The sequence below is a fragment of the Rattus norvegicus genome, chromosome 10, assembly GCF_036323735.1.
Source record: "Rattus norvegicus strain BN/NHsdMcwi chromosome 10, GRCr8, whole genome shotgun sequence".
NCBI classification, from domain to species: Eukaryota; Metazoa; Chordata; class Mammalia; order Rodentia; family Muridae; genus Rattus; species Rattus norvegicus.
The window spans coordinates 54126991-54144516 of NC_086028.1; the positions used below are offsets into that span (position 1 = coordinate 54126991).

At 45.6% G+C, this 17526-nt stretch overlaps 1 protein-coding gene and 1 pseudogene across 10 annotated transcripts; one reads left to right on the forward strand and one right to left on the reverse strand.

Annotated features, from left to right (window-relative positions):
- Positions 1 to 407: 407 nt before the first annotated feature.
- On the reverse strand, positions 408 to 6237 carry Odf4 (outer dense fiber of sperm tails 4). Of its 10 annotated transcripts, none has more exons than XM_063269024.1 (5): positions 6050 to 6237; positions 5646 to 5944; positions 2068 to 2241; positions 1653 to 1787; positions 408 to 1210 (listed from the first exon to the last, which is right to left on the reverse strand). In XM_063269024.1, exons 1-5 carry the CDS (start codon positions 6094 to 6096, stop codon positions 1167 to 1169), a joined length of 699 nt encoding a protein of 232 aa, XP_063125094.1. In that variant the 5' UTR covers positions 6097 to 6237; the 3' UTR covers positions 408 to 1166. The 10 variants fall into 10 exon arrangements, 6 of the variants coding, with proteins under 6 accessions (XP_063125094.1, XP_063125095.1, XP_017452771.1 ...); XM_063269025.1 differs by having other exon boundaries at positions 2068 to 2172; positions 5646 to 5947; XM_017597282.3 differs by having other exon boundaries at positions 5646 to 5947.
- Positions 14026 to 14963, forward strand: Rps4x-ps7 (ribosomal protein S4, X-linked, pseudogene 7; annotated as a pseudogene).

Below are 17526 nucleotides of genomic sequence, written 5' to 3' on the forward strand. Positions count from 1 at the left end.
AGAAGGAATAAATTCAGGAGATCAGCACAGTTATAGCTCACTACTATTGGTTGTGCGTGTGAGTGTACGTGCTAGCTTTGAACCTGGCTCTTCTCCTGCCTCGGCCTGTGGAACGCTAGGACTGCAGGTGGTGGTGCTTCCACACCCGGCTCAATGGATTGTATTTTGAAAAAAAAATTCTGAAGTGTAGATTTTAGGTGCTCTTTCCACATAAATAAATAGAGTATTTGAGGTCATGCAGATGCCAATGAGCTCTTTGAGCCAGTCCACATTATACACATGCTTCAAAACATCATGATATAGGATACATATATACACAAGTTTGATTTGTCAACTGAAAAATAACATCCAGTTTTTAGAAAGAGAACTATTTAATTAAAGTGCTTCCAGATTCCTTGTCCCTCAGACTCTGTGTAAATTAATGTTTATTACTTCAAGGCAGTAAGTCGGGGATACATTTTTACCCAGCAATGAGCTGCTCATAAACTAGATCTTACTGAGAGAGAGAGAGAGAGAGAGAGAGAGAATGATATATAGACTTGGTGTTCTTTGTACCTATGTGGTCTGGCCGGCCCTCTAGAGAAGTTTGTGTTCCTGCAAACACTGCAGTCATTTTGGCTGGTTAAAAAGCTGGTTATATTTTATTTTTGTTTCTGAGGACATAGTCTCACAGAGCTCTCAGGCTGGCCATCCTCCTGCCTCAGCCTCCTGGCATTATAGGTATGTGCCACCAGAGCCTGGCTAGATTTACTTTTGTTTTTCAGTTTTCAGTGCAAACCCAAATTCTTGTGAATGACAGGTAAGTGTCTGCACCATGGAGTCCCTCTTGTGTATGCACAGGCGCGCTACAGCAGAGGATGCTGGGACAAACCGGATCCAAAAAGTTCATAGGCACGAAGAACTGGGAAACAAACACAGCGAGTTTTGTTTTTTCTCCCTTACTCTCCCTCCTCTAGTTCTCCTCGACAACCGTCAGACAGGATGAAGACACGGGCAATTTATTCCACATCACCTGAGCCACAGACAAGGCCATGCTGAGGCAGAGGAGAGCAAAGCTGGTCCCCAAATCCTCCTCTTCTCGTCCTTTGTTATGATGAGTGTAGACCTAGTCAGTGGTGTCTGGGTTGGGTGGTAAGGCGATGTTATCTGAACTTAATGGCTTTTGGTCATCCTGAGTAGGATCCAGGATGTCCGCCTGGCTTTTGGAGATCTGTGAGGTATTCATCAGAGACACTGGCACTGAGCTGCTGCAAGTAGCGTTGATGGAGGAGCTGCTCATAATCAGGCTCCAGAAGTTTTTATGGTTGAGGTAACAAAGGATCCCTAGCGGGGTGGGGGTGGGGGGTTGGGGGACAAGAAAAAGGGGGCAACTGAGAGTGGCATGGAAGGTGACAGGTGAAGCAGGCTGAAGGGGAAGGTTCCCTTACAAACTTCCGGGGGTCGGGGGGGGGGGCGAGACCTTACAGACTTCCGGGGGTGGGCGGAGCGAGACCTTACAGATTTCCGGGGGTCGGGCGGAGGGGAGAGACCTTACAGACTTTCGGGGGTCGGGGATGGGGAGCGAGAGGGGTTGCCTGCCTCTTCCAGCCACACAGTCTCTGCCCCGACCCACCTAAGTCCCTTCCTCCCACAGGGTCCTCTTAACCACTTACCACAAGTTAAATACAGAATGAGCACGAGCCAACCAATGAAATAGCTCCAGCCGATGGGAACCGATATATTCTTCTTCAGCTCGTAGATCCAGAGGTTAACAGGGAACAACAGGAGGGTGAGGAAAATTAAGGTGACTGGGAGGCAGGAGTGGAGAGATCTTATTCTCACCTAAGAATTGCACAGGTGGTCTGCCTCATCTGCCGAGCTACAGCCACAAATCACTCACACTGAGGAAATCAACCCCTCCAGTCTCCAGCAATCAGAAAACATACTCCCGCTCTCACTTCCCTCCCCTCTCCCTCACCGCCCCCAATGCTTGCTCCACCCCACCCCTCACTCCCAGAGAAGAGGGAGATGTGCCCCGGGACCATGTGGGCTAGGGAATTAAGAACCTTTTTCAGAGCTGGGGGGCACCTTCACAGAAGCTCAGGATGATCCCAATCAAGCCAAAGAAAGGCATTCTCTGCAGGCAGGGCAGGTACGGCAGATGAAGCCACACGGTGAGGACAAAACCCAGCCCTACGGCCAGGATGAAACTTATCTTAGCCACCCCAAAAGCTGGATGGATTGTCCACATCTTAAAATTGTCTGGGGGGGGAAATGACAAAAATAGGGAGGAACTCAGGATTCACAAAAATGAAATGCAGTCAAGTCAACAGATAATGGGGAGGCGCACATGGTCCGGAACCAAAGAAATCCTGTACAGTTGAGATTAGGGAACAATCCTTTCCTGCAAGTAAGATTCCTGACCTAGAGACTGAGAAGGCTCGGCAGACTCCAAACTGGCAGTTAAAAGGAGACTAGGCCTAAAAACTGGGCAAGTTCAGGCAATTCAATTACTAACAGGAAAAAACAAAAACTAAAAACCCAGGCTCCAGCCTTCACGCTCAGGTAATGGAATGTCCCAGCCACCTGGCCTGTGGGTCAGCAGCAGTTTCCAGTCTTTCTCAGCTACTTCCTCAGTTACAGTTTCCAGACCCCCCAGCAAGTTTCCAGTCCGAACTCCCCGGTAATGGGATGTTGGTAGAGATGGAACCAACAGATTAACATAGAGGTCACCTACCCCAAAATTCCCTAGTGTGCTTTAAATCGGGCCTGTGAGCTCACTTGGGTGTCTGTCTTGGGAATGGGGAGACCCCAGCATGCTAGACTTGTGCAGAATAAAACATTCTTTGAGTTTACATACTACTTGAGTCCAGGGTGTCAATCTTCTGCAAACCATGGACCATTACAAGACTGCTTGAGAATTTCAACCACTTGAATATATGGATTAAAAAAACAAAAAATAAAAGCCAGTGTGCTGGCTCATACTTCTGAATCCAGCAACAGCTGAGATAACCATGGGTTCAAGCTACACAGTGAGTTACAAGCCAATCAGGACTACAATGTAATGTCTCAAAAAAAAATAAAAATAAAAATAGAAGACAGCTACTGTGGCTCACACGGTTAGTACCAGCACTAGAGAGGCCCAAGTGATCAGATCTCTATGAGTTTGAGGCCAGCATGGTCTATATAGTGAATTCCCGGACAGCCAGACCTACATAGTAAGGTAAGACTCTGTTTCAACAAAACAAAACAAACACAATAAAAAATTTAAAATGCCAGGCATAGCAGTGCATGTCTTTAATTCCATCATTCCAGAGGTAGAGGCAGGCAGATCTCTTTAAGTTCCAGGCCAGTCTGGTCTATATAGCAAGTTCCAGGACAGCTAGGGCTATTTAGAGGAAACCTATCTTAACAAATCAAAAAGAAAAAAAAAATCAGTAAGAGTAAATAGAGAGAAAAAAAAATCAAGAACATAAAAAAATAGAGTAAAATAAACATGAATAGCAATTCTCAAAAGAAAAATACACAAATTAACAATGGACTCATGAGAGCTTTAGTGGCGCTTTCTTTTCAAAAGAAATCTTGCAAATGAGCTTATAATTTTAGACCCAGCAGCCTGGAATGACCCTGAGATTGACCTCAAAGCATCTTCCCCCATCTTCCCTACAGTGCAGGGCAGTCAGCTCCTTTGGACGGAGTCTAATTTGGTTAATGACCATGGTGCCATTGTCCACACCTTCCAGTTTGTTCCTTTTTTGGCATGACTGCACTCTTTAGAGATCCGTTACCCAGTGCTCACTAGAAACTGGCGATAAGGAGCCAGATTCTTCCCAGAGACCAGTTCCAAAGGCTTCCTTCCCCGCGATCAGATATAGGTAACCAGTTTTCTGTATTAGTTACCTATTCATCACTGTGGCTTAAGTACCTGACGAAATGACTTAAAGTGAGAAAAGCTTATTCTGGTCCCTGGCTTCAGAGACTCTAGTCCACGGTTCCTTGGCTCCAACTAGTTGGGCCATCACAGTGGCAGAAAGGTGTGGCATAAGCTGAGGAAATTGTAAATTCTTCACTTATTAGGAGACAGAAAGCACAGAGAGGAAGACAGGAAGAGGTCAGGGCAAGAGAATGCCCCAAGACAAGCTGGAGAGATGGCTCACAAGTTAAGAGCTCTTGACGCTTCTTTCAGAGGACCTATGTTCAGTGCCTGACTCTCAGATGGAGACTCACAACTGTAACTCCAGTTCCAGGGGATCCGATGCCCTCTCCTAGACCCTGTGGGCACCAGGCATGCATACAGTATATAGACACGGCACATAGATATACATGTAAGCAAAAACACTCATACACATAAAATAAAGTTAACATTTATCTTTTTTTAAAAAAGGAAAAGATGGGCTGGAGAGATGGCTCAGTGGTTAAGGGCACCGACTGCTCTTTCAGAGGTCCTGAGTTCAATTTCCACATGGTGGCTTACAACCATCTATAATGGGATCTGATGCCCTCTTCTGGTGTGTCTGAAGACAGTGACAGTGTACTCATATACAAAAAAATAAATTAATCTTTTTTTTTTAAAAAAAAGAAAAGATATCCCCTAATAACCCTCCCCAGTAACTTCCTTCCTCCAATGAGGTCTCGACCCCCAACATTGCCAGAGGCTTTTGAAATTGGATTCTGTGACCTGGGCAGTGGTGACACATGCCTTTTAACCCCAACACTCAGGAGGCAGAGGCAGGCAGATCTCTGAGTTCAAGGCCAGCCTGGTCGACAGAATGAGTTCCAGGACAGCCAGGGCTACCCAAAGAAACCCCAGTCTTGAAAAACCAAAAACCAAAACAAACAAAAAGTCATGAGCGCATAAGTCAGGTGTAGTGGTTCATGTCTCTAATACCAGCCTGGGGGCTGAAGGTGGTGGCTCAAGGCTATAGGCTACATAACGAACTCTAGAGCAGCTCCAATCTTCTCATGTAAATAAGGTCAGTTATTCCTACTCGTGTGGCTAATGCGAGGTCCGACTAGGCAAAGAAAGTAAGTGTACCATAAATAATATTGTCATTAAGATATAATCCTGCTGTGTGTGTGTGTACATATATATCAATAAGATGTATACCTGTTTTTGCTTACATGAAGGAGAATGACAGATGAAAAGGGACATCCAGAACTGAAGTGGTGAGGGACACCACCAAATGAAACATCACGTCAGAGATTAAACAGTTGTGAGAATTCAGCGAAGGAAGGAATAAGAAAGCCCAACAGTACAAGGGAACCCTAGAGCTAGCCCAGAGAAGCAAGACCTCAGGCAGGAGGAAAGGAAGACAACAGGAACCAGGAATGACTGCAAGAGAATGTTCAGGGGGTCCTCTCAAGACTCTGGGTATGCAAAGCTAGAAGGAGACAGTGCCTTCCAGCTGAAACAGTGTTATTCAGGAATGATCCAGGCACTTCTCAACATTCTTAAAGGAAAGACCTTTGGACTTTGCCCAAAACAGTGACATCGTCTCCTGGGCCAGACAAACTGATTTGGCCAAACCAAAGGAAGAAAATGATCCTGACCTCATCATGCCATCTTGCAAGTCAAATGAAGATGGCTGATTGGAGGGAACGAGCCAGTGAGGGACACCATGAGGTCAGGGCAGTCTGGAGACCTGGGATGGGACCAAGGAACTCACCTTCCTCATTGTCTGAGCTGAGGCAGCTTTTAGATATGCAGATGTACAGGAGTCCTGTGGACATACTGTGGATGGAGGTGTAGACTCTCTTGGTGATGTTTTGGGGGTAGCGCTGATGGAAACGACTCTTAGAAGGATACAACCATTTCTTGGAGAAGACCATGAGCAGGAGCAGGAGGAAGGCCAGCAGGCTGAACTCGGAGGCCACCACCTGGGCCATCCAGCGGGAGCTGTGTGCCAATTTCCATTGAAGGGGCAATAGGGAGTGGCGACGATGCTCTGTGAGTGGCCGCCTGCTCCTGCTGGGAGAAGGGACAGAAGTCCTCCCCGAGTCCTCTCTGCTCTGCCCAGCTCACCCTTCCTCCACCCTGCCTTCACCCGTCCCCTTCCCCTCCCACACTCACCTGGTCTTTATCGTCTCAGATTCTTCCACAGTCAAGTCAGATTCCATCACAGGCCTAGAGTCTGAGCAAGAATGGGGGGACCTCTTTTCAGGCACCTGAGCTCCAGATCCAAGAGAAGGTCCCTCCCCATCCCGCTGAGCAGACCCTAACTGCCATGGAATATTGCTGTGGTGCAGGGAGATGGGGGATGGGCCGTGGACTCAGCTCCAACCCTTCTCAAAATTCTATTCTCTGGCTCCAGCCCCTAATGTGGATCAGACGTCTCCTGCTGGCTGCTACTCCCCCTTTACTCAAGGTGATGATCTCTGAGAGACCCCCTTTCTCTTAACCCCAAATGCTCACTGACAGGGAAGAGAAGATGTGCCCCTAGGAAAGAGCCAAATTCCTTACATCTCTCGTCTTATGCTTCCCCCAAACATACATCAACCTTCCTACTGCTTCGCCAGCTTCTCCACTCGTCTCCGTTCCAGTCAACAGTGGTCAGTCTCCTCACTCCGCTTCTCTTAACTCTCCCTTTCTTTCAACAGGTACCTCTTACGTAGCTCAGGCTGACCTTGAACTCACTATGTAGTTCAGGGCGACTAAATCGAAAAGCAAGCAAGCAAGCAAGCAAGCAGATAGGAGAGGACATAACTGTTCCTAGGTGTGGTGGAGGAGAAAGTTTATTGCAGGTGGGCGGAAGAGCACAGCCAGAGGTGAAGGGTGGAACCAGGTACAGCAGCCAGGAGGTCCAAAAGGGAAAGGATAACCAAAATGGCTGATTATATTATATAGAGAAGGGCATCTGTGGGAAATGCGGCCCAGACCTTGGGCTGCAGAGTTTAGGCTAGTGACAGTGTGCCAGCCAGGAGGACCCTGAGACTGAGGGATGCTGGGAGAACTTGGTGGTGCATCAGCTTTGATGTGTTAAATAGGGACCTCAGCCTTTGTCCCAGGTTTGAGACCTAACTATGACCTCAGGTTTTACAGGAGAGGCACCATCCTTGGCCTTTGAACTTTTCTTCTTCTCATCTTTTCCTCTCAGTACCTAAGAGGGTAGGCACAGAATGAAGACAGACCTGGGGGGTGCCACACATACTGAATTTTGAAGCCTCTCTTAAAAAGGGGGGTTCTGATGATCAAACTCAGGTTGATAGGTTCAACAATAGCTTTTACCTTCTGAGCTGTCTCTTGGCCCCTCTGTGTGTTTGTTTAAGAGAGGTCTCAGCTGCGTAGCCCTGGCTTTTCTGGAACTCACTATGTAGACCAGGTTGGCTTTAAATTCACAAAGATTCACCTGTTTCTGCCTCCCCAGTGCTAGGATCAAAGGTGTGCGTCACCACCACCAGGCTTCTGCTTTGTATTTTTAAAACATTTAGGGCTGGAGAGATGGTTCAGTGGTTAAGAGCACTGACTGCTCTTCCAGAGGTCCTGAGTTCAATTCCCAGCAACCACATGGTGGCTCACAACCATCTGTAATGGGATCTGATGCCCTCTCCTGGTGTGTCTGAAGAGAGCGACAGTGTACTCATATACATGAAATAAATCTTAAAAAAAAAACAAAACAAAACAAAACTAACATTTAATGTACTGCTCTTTTGGGGGAGAGGATCTGATGTGTCGTCACTGTATTGCAACTTGCTCTTGAAACTTCCACAGCATTAACTGGTTCTTCATGGAGTAGTTGCGTGGAGTAGCTGCAGAGGTTCAAGAAACAGGCCTTCTGAGGAGTGTGCAAGCTCCTCCTGGATGTTTAGAAAATATTCACAAGGGGTTGGGGATTTAGCTCAGTGGTAGAGCGCTTGCCTAGCAAGCACAAGGCCCTGGGTTCGGTCCTCAGCTCCGAAAAAAAAAAAGAAAAAAAATAAAATATTCACAATGTTTATCTCCTTAAGATTAGAGGTATCTGGTTTTGCTTCTGTTGCCATCTTTTTTTCTCTGTCTGTGTGCAGTTACACTCTTGGACTTCTTCCTTCTTTGTCTGTTTCTGCCACTGACTCCGGTACCCACATGTGGCTCCCTGGGTTCCAAGCGACACCGTTCTGCACGCTCCTGATCCAGCCACACAGCTTCACTGTGCCTTAGCCCATTCATCTGGAAAGCAGACAGACAGTAAGACTCTCCCAGGGATGGTATTCGACTACTGAGTGGGATAACGAACAAGGCCCTCGTTGGTTCTCAATGTGTGGTATTGTTTCTGTTGTCGCTGAACGGTTGAAGTCTCACCAGAGAACAGAGAAAAGGCAAAAGCGCAAAGGCTAATACCTGTCTGACACCCTGCGTATTTAGTTTGCTGCATTAGAGTTCAAGGGTTAACTTTAAATCTCCTGGTTAAATGAGCAGGCAGATGCCACGAATGATCAGAATTGGGGGCTCAAATCATCTCGCTCTGACTCCTCCACTTCCCTGAGTAGCTTGTTGCTTCTCTGCATTCCAGGACTCTTGTGCATCTGGTGAGAGCCACAGTCCTGACACCCAAGCTGTTTCTCTACCACCCACAGCCTGTGCAGTGGGAAGCTCTATTACCAGAGCAAGCATTCAGTACCCCTGTGGGGATAAGCGCTGTCCTCGAAACAATCAGCCAATCCCAATCCTCCAATCTGAGGCTGAACCCTGAAACTGGCAACTGGGACAACCCTGATTTAGAAGGCTCTCCCTGCAGAGCCAGAGATTGACAGGGTTGTGTTTCCTTTCTCAGATCTTCTTTGGGTCTTTTTTGAGTTTCCAACCATTTCTAATAACAAGCAGGTCTCATAGCAACACACGAAAGACTCTTAGAAATGTCACGTTTCAGGTTGGAGAAATGGTTCACCAGTTAAGACCTCTTCCAGAGGTCCTGAGTTCAATTCCCAGCAACCACATGGTGGCTCACAACCATCTGTAATGAGATCTGATGCCCTCTTCTGGTGTGTCTGAAGACAGCTACAGTGTATTTATATATAATAAATACATATTTAAAAAGACAAAGGAGGGGCTGGAGAGATGGCTCAGCGGTTAAGAGCACCCGACTGCTCTTCCAGAGGTCCTGAGTTCAATTCCCAGCAACCACATGGTGGCTCACAACCATCTGTAAAGAGATCCCATTCCCTCTTCCGGTGTATCTGAAGACAGCTACAGTGTACTTATAGATAATAAATGAATAAATAAAAAAAAAAGAAAAAAAAGACAAAGGAGGCTGAAAAATTATCAGTCTAACAGACAGAGGGGGTAACTTAAAATATTTTAGAATTACTTTTCAAAAGATAACTGAAATTAGTTTAAGCCAAGATTACACCTGTCATCCCAACACTTGGGAAATGAAGCCAGGGCACCAAGAGTTCAAGATGATCCCAGAGTATGTAATGAGTTTGAGGCTTTCCAAAGTTACAGGAGACCTTGTCTCAAAAGCTAAGAAAAAAAATCCAGGTGTGTTTCTACCCATCTTTCATCCCAGCACTCAGGAGGAAGAGGAGGGTGGATCTCTGTGAATTGGAGGACACCCTGGTCTACAGACTGAAGTGGGGAGTTGGGGGTTGGAGGTAGGGAAGAAAGAAAGAGGACAGTTCAAGAAAGGAAGTGTAATCCTAGAGGCTTCCAGCTCAGCAGTGGAATATTTATGTAGCCACAATACATAAGGTAAACACTGCCCGGTGGATTTCCACTCTCAGCGTCAACAGACAGACAAAGCTCGGAAGACACACTAAAGACAATGCAGTAAAACACAGCAGCCTTCACCTTACCCAAGGAAAACATCTGAAAGAGTAGACGAGGAGATCGTAAAGGAAGGGTGGCACTTCTGGGGGTCGCAAATAAATTCCCTATATTTCTCAACCCCTGACTGGAATAAGTAACAGAGCCTATAACAAGGGCTGGAAAAGTTTCCTGTAAAAGCCCAGATAATGAATACATTGGCCTTTTATGGGCTGGAGAAGTGGCTCAGTGGTTAAAGCTCTTACTATCCCTGCAGAAGATCCAGGTTCAGTTCCCAGCACCCACACGATGACTTGCAATCATCTGTCAGGGGATCTGATGCTGCGTCTGCCGTCCGCAGCTACCATCTGCAGCTGGCACATGGACTATATGTGGGTTTGTGCTCCGGCACGAACATACACATAATTAAAATATAAATACATATTCTTAGGCTTTTCAAATTGGCCTCTACTACTACCCAACTTAGCTAGTATAGTCTGGAGGTCATCACAGACAGCAGTTCCAATACATAGAACTTTGTTTTATAGCCCGGGGCTATACCTTGTCCTTCCCAATCCCTTATGTCACCTACAGCTACCAGTGGGATTAGGCGCCAGTTGTCCTGGTTGTCTCGGGTTTGATAGCCCTTCCCTGTCTCTCACTTCCTTACATCTTTCTAAGTGTGTCATGGGTTTATCTTCCCAGCACTTCTGGGGTCTACTTCTGGGGGAACCCAAATAATAATGATCAATGGGAATTGTTATTATCAGCACTGGTTTTGTTGTTTTGTTTTAAGAAGAAACAGAGAGACATAAAGAGGCCGAGGAATTTACTCAGGGCACAAGTGGTGGAGTCCGTATCTGAATCCAGGAGGTTCAGTTTGAAAGCTCTCTATATATTAAAAAATACCCTAGTAGGAGATCAACAGATGGGGGTTGGGTGGAGACAGTGGCCAGAGGAGTAGGATGGCCCAAGGATGAGAGAAACCCTGGAGAGTAATAACTATTACTAAGTAGCCAAGTTGGGTAGCCCACTGTTCTCACCAGAGCATCCGTGGTGAGAATGATTATTGCACATAAAGGCAGATAGGAAGTTAGGCAGTTTTCTAGAATAGTCTCATGACCTGAACATAGCAGAGACCCAGTGCAAGTCCACCAGATCCTAAAGGACCCGTGGATGTGCCGGTCGAACCTAGGAGACACCTGGGCAGGAGCAGCGTTCTAGTAAGCAGGAATAGGAAGCTATTTTCTGCTTTACACAGTAATCTTAGTGGATGAAGGTTCTAATTCAAAAGTTAAGGTGAATTATAAGAGCTAAGTGTTAAGGGTGTGAGATGGGCAGCCTGAGTTTGACCCCCAGAATCTACTTAGAGGTGAGAGCAGAGAACTGACTCCACAAAGTTGTCCCACAACTTCCACACAGTACCCCCTCCAGTAACAGTACATAAAATTTATTTATTTATTTATTTATTTTTGGTTCTTTTTTTCGGAGCTGGGGACCGAACCCAGGGCCTTGCGCTTCCTAGGTAAGCGCTCTACCACTGAGCTAAATCCCCAGCCCCATAAAATTTATTTTTAAAGATGAATTATGCCAGGTGGTGGTGGTGACACAAGCCTTTACTCCCAGCACTCGTGAGGCAGAGGCAGAGGCAGGTGGATATCTGAGTTCAAGGCCACCCAGGTTTATAAAGTGAGTTCCAGGACAACCAGGGTTAGAGAAACCCTGTCTTCAAACACCAACAAACAAAAAGATGAATTATGAGAAATGAGGCTTGTGTAATTTGTTTCACAAGTAAGTTTGTTATTTGAGTTTCATCAGCAAAATGGGCAGGCGAGATGGCTGCGGGGTTAAAAGTACTTGTTGCTCTTGCAGAGGACCCAGGTTCAAATCCCAGCACCCACATGGTTCATAACCACCGATAACTTCAGTTCCAGAGGATCTGATGTCCTCTTTTGCCTTCCATGGGCACTATTTCTACATGAGGTATGCATATAAACATGCAGGCAAAATACATAAAAGAATACATATAAAAGAAATAAATCTAAAAAGAAAAGATTTTTCCAGGGTTGGTGATTTAGCTCAGTGGTAGAGCGCTTGCCTAGCAAGTGCAAGGCCCTGGGTTTGGTCCTCAGCTCCGAAAAAAAAAAAGAAAATAAAAGAAAAGATTTTTCTTAAAACAAATTCTGCAAACATGAAGAAGTTTCTCATTTAGAGCACAAAGACAGAGGCGGACTGGCCCAGAGGAGGCGTTTGTGTCTTTGAACAACTAAGCTTAACTGATCCTCTTTCCTCAACCTCCCAGGAAGCTGGGGCTACAGGTGCTTGCCATGAAGCCAGACTTCTGTTTCCATACATAAAACATTTCAGCCTGGTTTACAGAGCAAGTTCCAGGACATCAGGGATACGCAGAGAAACTTTATCTCAGAAAAGAGGTAAAAATGAATAAATAGATCTTTATAAAAAAAACCTTTTAGCTCTGCTCCTGAGTATTTATTCATTCCTCCTTGAGAAGGAGCAGACTGGGTGGATGACGGTTGAAGAGGCGTTAGACAAAGTAAGTGGTACTGTGGTAAGAAATCCACAGTTCGAATCCCGCTTACAACAGACTTCTTTGCTCCTCAAGCTCCACGTCATTGTTTCCTTGGGGTTTGTCTCGTGTCGTTCTTGCTGCAGAGTGTAGACCAATGGCACAGATACCTTCTGGAATGTTACAATGCTGTGTCAAAGAGAAAAGGAAGTATAGCCAATCAGACACTCGCTCTTAGAGCCCCCTGTTGGAAGACAAGCACCACCCTCCTCTGATCACATGCATCTGGCCATATCAGCTATTTTTTTTTTTCTCATCGCTGTGACAGATGAGCTGACAGAAACAAAAGGGGAAGGTTTTATTGTGGCTCACCATTCAGGGGATGCTGGGATGCTGTCTGTCACAGTGGGAGTGGCTTGTGGCTGTGGTAGCTGGATCTTACAGTGGTTGGTTATGTTGCGGGGGAAGGAGCAGGAAACAGAAGGCCCTTGTCTATCTCCAATTACCCTCTACCTCTGCTAAGCCCTGTTTCCCATAGTTTGTACAACCTCTCAAAACGGCCAGCAGCCAGGCCCCGAGTGTTCAAACACACGAATCTAGAGAGGACATTTCACACTCCAAGCATAACACTGACTATAAAGCAAAGCCAGGCACCTGCTCCTGACTCCAAGAGAGCATCCACAGTGTTCCTAGAAGAGGAACTGCAACCTCGCCGTCAGTGGCCCCTATAATTACCATAGTAGGTTTGGGAGAAGGAGCATGTGGCCCAGCCTGCTTCGATGGCTAGCTCACCTGAGGTTGAAGCGTCCATGCTACTGCTGTCCTATGTCACACAGTAAAGTCTCTCATGACAAGACGTGACGAGAAAAGTCATGTGAGTTGTTTTCCTTTTTTTTCAATTTTATGTGTATGAGTGTTTTGCCCACATGTGTGTCTGTGTACCACGTGTGTGCCTGATGTCTGCAGAGGCCAGAAGAGTCTGTTAGAGTCCCTAGAACTGGAGCCATCATGTAGGTCCTGGGAATCAAACCTGGGTTCTTTGGAAAAGCAGCCAGTGCTCTTAACCTTTGAGCCATCTCTCTAGCCTTTCAGGATGAGTTTTTTCCCTTTCCCCACCCACTCAGGATGAGTTATTTAAAAGCACCATTTAGGGCCAGGCAGTGGTGGTGCACATCTTCAATACTAGTGCTGGGAGAGAGGCAGGTGGATCTCTGTGAGTTTGAAGCCAGTCTGGTCTACAGAGCAAATTCTAGGACAGTCATGGGTACACAGAGAAAGCTTGTCTCAAGAAACCATAAATACATAAGTAAATAAGTAAATGCATTAGTAAGTAAATTAACTAATTAATTAATTAAAAGCCCATTTAGGGGCCAGACACATTAGTTAAGAACACTGGCTATTCTTCCAGAGGATCAGCATCCAATTCTAAGCACTCACATGGTAGCTCACAACCATCTGTAACTCCAGTGCCAGGGAATCTGGTGTCCTCTTCTGGCCTCAGTGAACACCAGGCATGCTTTTAGTGCATAGATATACACACAGGAAAAATATCCATACATATAAAATAATATTTTTATTAAGTAGAGCGCTTGCCTAGGAAGCGCAAGGCCCTGGGTTCGATCCCCAGCTCCGAAAAAAAGAACCAAAAAAATATTTTTATTAAAATAGCCCATTTGATGTTATTTTAAAAGGAGCCACATATGACAAGCATCTTCAGAAATGGGGACTAGTGCAGTGGTAGAGCACTTGCCTAGCATGCGTAGGCCATAAATTTCAATGCTCAGCACATTAAAAAGATCAATAATAGCTTCGTTTGCCAGAAGAAAGCGAGTCTCTTTCCATTCCCAGCGCAGCCACGGCTCATGGTCCCAGGAAACACCTGAAGGGCATAGTTGCTCCAAAACATTGGATGCTGGGTAAGCTGACCGGCCTGTTTGCTCTCCGTCCATCCTCTGGTCCTCACAAGCTAAGGGAATGCCTGCCTCTGGTCATTTCCTGAGGAACAGACTCAAGTATGTCCAGACTGGAGATGAAGTGAAAAAGATTTGCATGCAGTGATTCATTAAGGTTGATGGGAAGGTCAGGACCGATATAACCTACCCTGCTGGGTTTATGGTTGTCATCAGCACTGAAAAGACTGGAGAGCACTTCCGTCTCATCTGTGACACCAAGGGTCACTTTGCTGTTCATCGAATTAACACCTGAGGAGGCCACGTACAAGTTGTGCAAAGTGAGAAAGATCTTTTGTGGGCACAAAAGGAATCCCACATCTGGTGACCCATGATGCCCATACTACTCGATACCCTGATCCCCTCATCAAGGTGAATGACACCATTCAGATTGATTTGGAAACAGGCAAAATAACTGACTTCCTCAAGTTCCACACTAGGAACCTGTGTATGGTGACTGGAGGTGCTAACTTGGGAAGAATTGGTGTGGTCACCAAGAGAGAGACATCCTGGATCTTTTGATGTGGTTCATGTGAAAGATGCCAATGGCAACAGCTTTGCCACTTGGCTTTCTAACATTTTGTTATTGGCGAGGGCAACAAACCCTGGATCTCTCTTCCCTGAGGAAAAGGAATCCACCTCACCATTGCTGAAGAGAGAGACAAGAGGCTAGCAGCCAAACACAGCAGTGGGTGAAATGGACTCTAGGAGACATGCTGGAGAAGCATTTGTACTCTGGCTACTACAAGCCTTTCTAGGCAACATGCTAGATTAAACAGCATGATGAAATAAAAAAAATCAATAATAATAGTCTTAGTTACATTTGTATCTGCTTGACTCCTATGTACTGACTCCTGCAAGCTGTGTTAGCTGTGGAGAGGTAAACAAGTAATCCTGTCATCCAAGTCAAAAGGACACTTGTTCTAGATCCCAGGGACGGGGGTCATATGGAAGATCAAATCCAGGGCCTCACGAGTAATAGTCAAGCTGTCCCCTACTGAGGCACATCCATGTTCGCTGTCTTGTTTTACTGAAGAGAAATATAATGTAGGTAGTAAAATCTATGCGCCTCTGACTATTGCTGCAGAGATGAGAGAATGAAGCCAATTCACACCAGTGCATTTGTGCTTCGTGTTCTAAATGCTTAGTCTAGTCTTAAATAGAAAGATAAGCCATCAAGCACAGACACGCAAACCTCGTACCTGCACTTGGAAGAGTGAAGCAAGAGGTTTGAAGCCAGTCTTGGCTATGTAGCAAGTTACAGGCTAGTCTGAGCTAGCTACATATGGTGTGATTTTGTCTAAAAACAGCAAACACACACACACACACACACACACACACACACACACACACACACACACACGGGAAAGCCATAATCATGATCCAATTGAACCAAGGCTGTTGTAAGAAGCAAGCATACTTTAGTGTATATGCCTGTCCTAGATTGGTTTTCTACAATATAGAAATCCATCAAATGTACAGGAAGGGATGAGGAGAGGAAGAGCTTCCAGTGAGGTAAATGACATTCCTAATGTCTGAGGGAGATGCAACTTTAATGAAGAGTGAGTTAATCAGGACTCTGTGGCTAATACCAGGCCAGGAGATTCCAGCCAGCACTTTAGTATTCTGTAGTACTGAGAACATGAGATTCAAGCTTCCCGTGAGATCTGATCCTGTAACCCAAAAGGAGATAATAAGACCTTGTTTCCCTTTGTTACTTCACAACAGCTGCCTGTAGGTTTATTTTACCTCTTCAGCCTCCACACAGGGACATCCCCAGCCACCCTACATTGGCCTCACATGATGGCCCAGACAGGAGCTCCCTACATCCATAGACTACTCCAGTGGACCTTGTGGGTTTTGAGTACAGTGATTCCTTGGTATCCACAGAAGTTTCCAGAATCCCTAAAGATACCACAACTTCCCAAGTTCTGGAGTCTTTCACAGCTTAATATTTTCATAGAGCCTACACACTTCCTCCCATACACCTCTACTGTATCTAGACTACTTATAGAACCAAGCACAAGGAAACACTATGTATGTAGTTGTAACAATGTATCACTTAGGGAGTAACGGACAGGCCTCAATGTGTTTAGTATGGATGGAAATTTTCCTCCCTTAATCTTTTCAACCTGCAGTTGGTTAAATCCACAAACACAGAACTCCTGACTTGGGATCTTGTGGATACAGAGGAATAAAGGTTATCATTTAAGGGTGACCCAGGAAATGGGAAAGTCTCACCCAGAGTAGGAAGAGTGCCAAGGAAATGACAAAAGCTTCCTTCATGACCTTACACAACACTGAGATTGCCTCCAGCCTCCCATCTGAAGACTCCAAACTTCACAAAGGAGCTCACTGGACTACAGTTGCAGCTCAGTGGCAGGGAACATGTTCAGCATGCCAGGTCCTCCATTAGATCCCCAGAGTCGGGCATGGGTTGACAGGTCATTATATGCAAATATGATTGTACATTATTCCATGTTCTATCCTTTAGTTCTTATTTGCTTAAAGATTCATGGGCAGGAGCAGCAGCATTTGCAAGTTTCAGACGCAAGGTCCATAAGCCCTCCCCACCCTGGCCCCAGCACCCTGCTAGTCAGCCCAGTCCAGCCATGATCAAGTCCACCCTCATCTTCAGCCAGCAGCAGGCCATCAGGGAGATCTCCCATTTGTTATCTAAGCAGGATGATAATATAATTTCCTAGAAAGAGGATCCCAGTGTTCCGGCTTCAGCCATCTATCTATCGGAGTTAAATCTTAGTAACTGGAGGATCTGACCACAAACTGACTTATAGACGTTGTATTATCTGTATAGCCTCCTCGGAAAGTGAACTTGGCAGTTTTAGATCTAATTCAAGTATTTGTGGAAATATTGGACATTTTTTTAAGATTTATTTATTTTTATTTATTTAATGTATGTGAGTGCATTGTAGCTGTCTTCAGACACAACAGAAGAGGGCATCGGATCCCATCACAGATGGTTGTGAGATACCATGTGGTTGCTGGGATTTGAACTCAGGACCTCTGGAAGAGCAGTCAGTGCTCTTAACTGCTGAGCCAGCTCTCCAGCCCCTGACAATTTTTTTTTTTAAAATGGACAGCATTTCATGTAGACAAGGTTCACAATACTCTCTCAGAAATGGTGATGGGAGAGTGGCACTGGAGACACACACAGATGAGGCTTATACAAATTGGTGCATAAAATAAAGGGGAGGTGGGGTTGGGGATTTAGCTCAGTGGTAGAGTGCTTGCCTAGGAAGCACAAGGCCCTGGGTTCGGTCTCCAGCTCCGGAAAAAAAAGAACCAAAAAAATAAATAAAATAAATAAATAAATAAATAAATAAATAAATAAA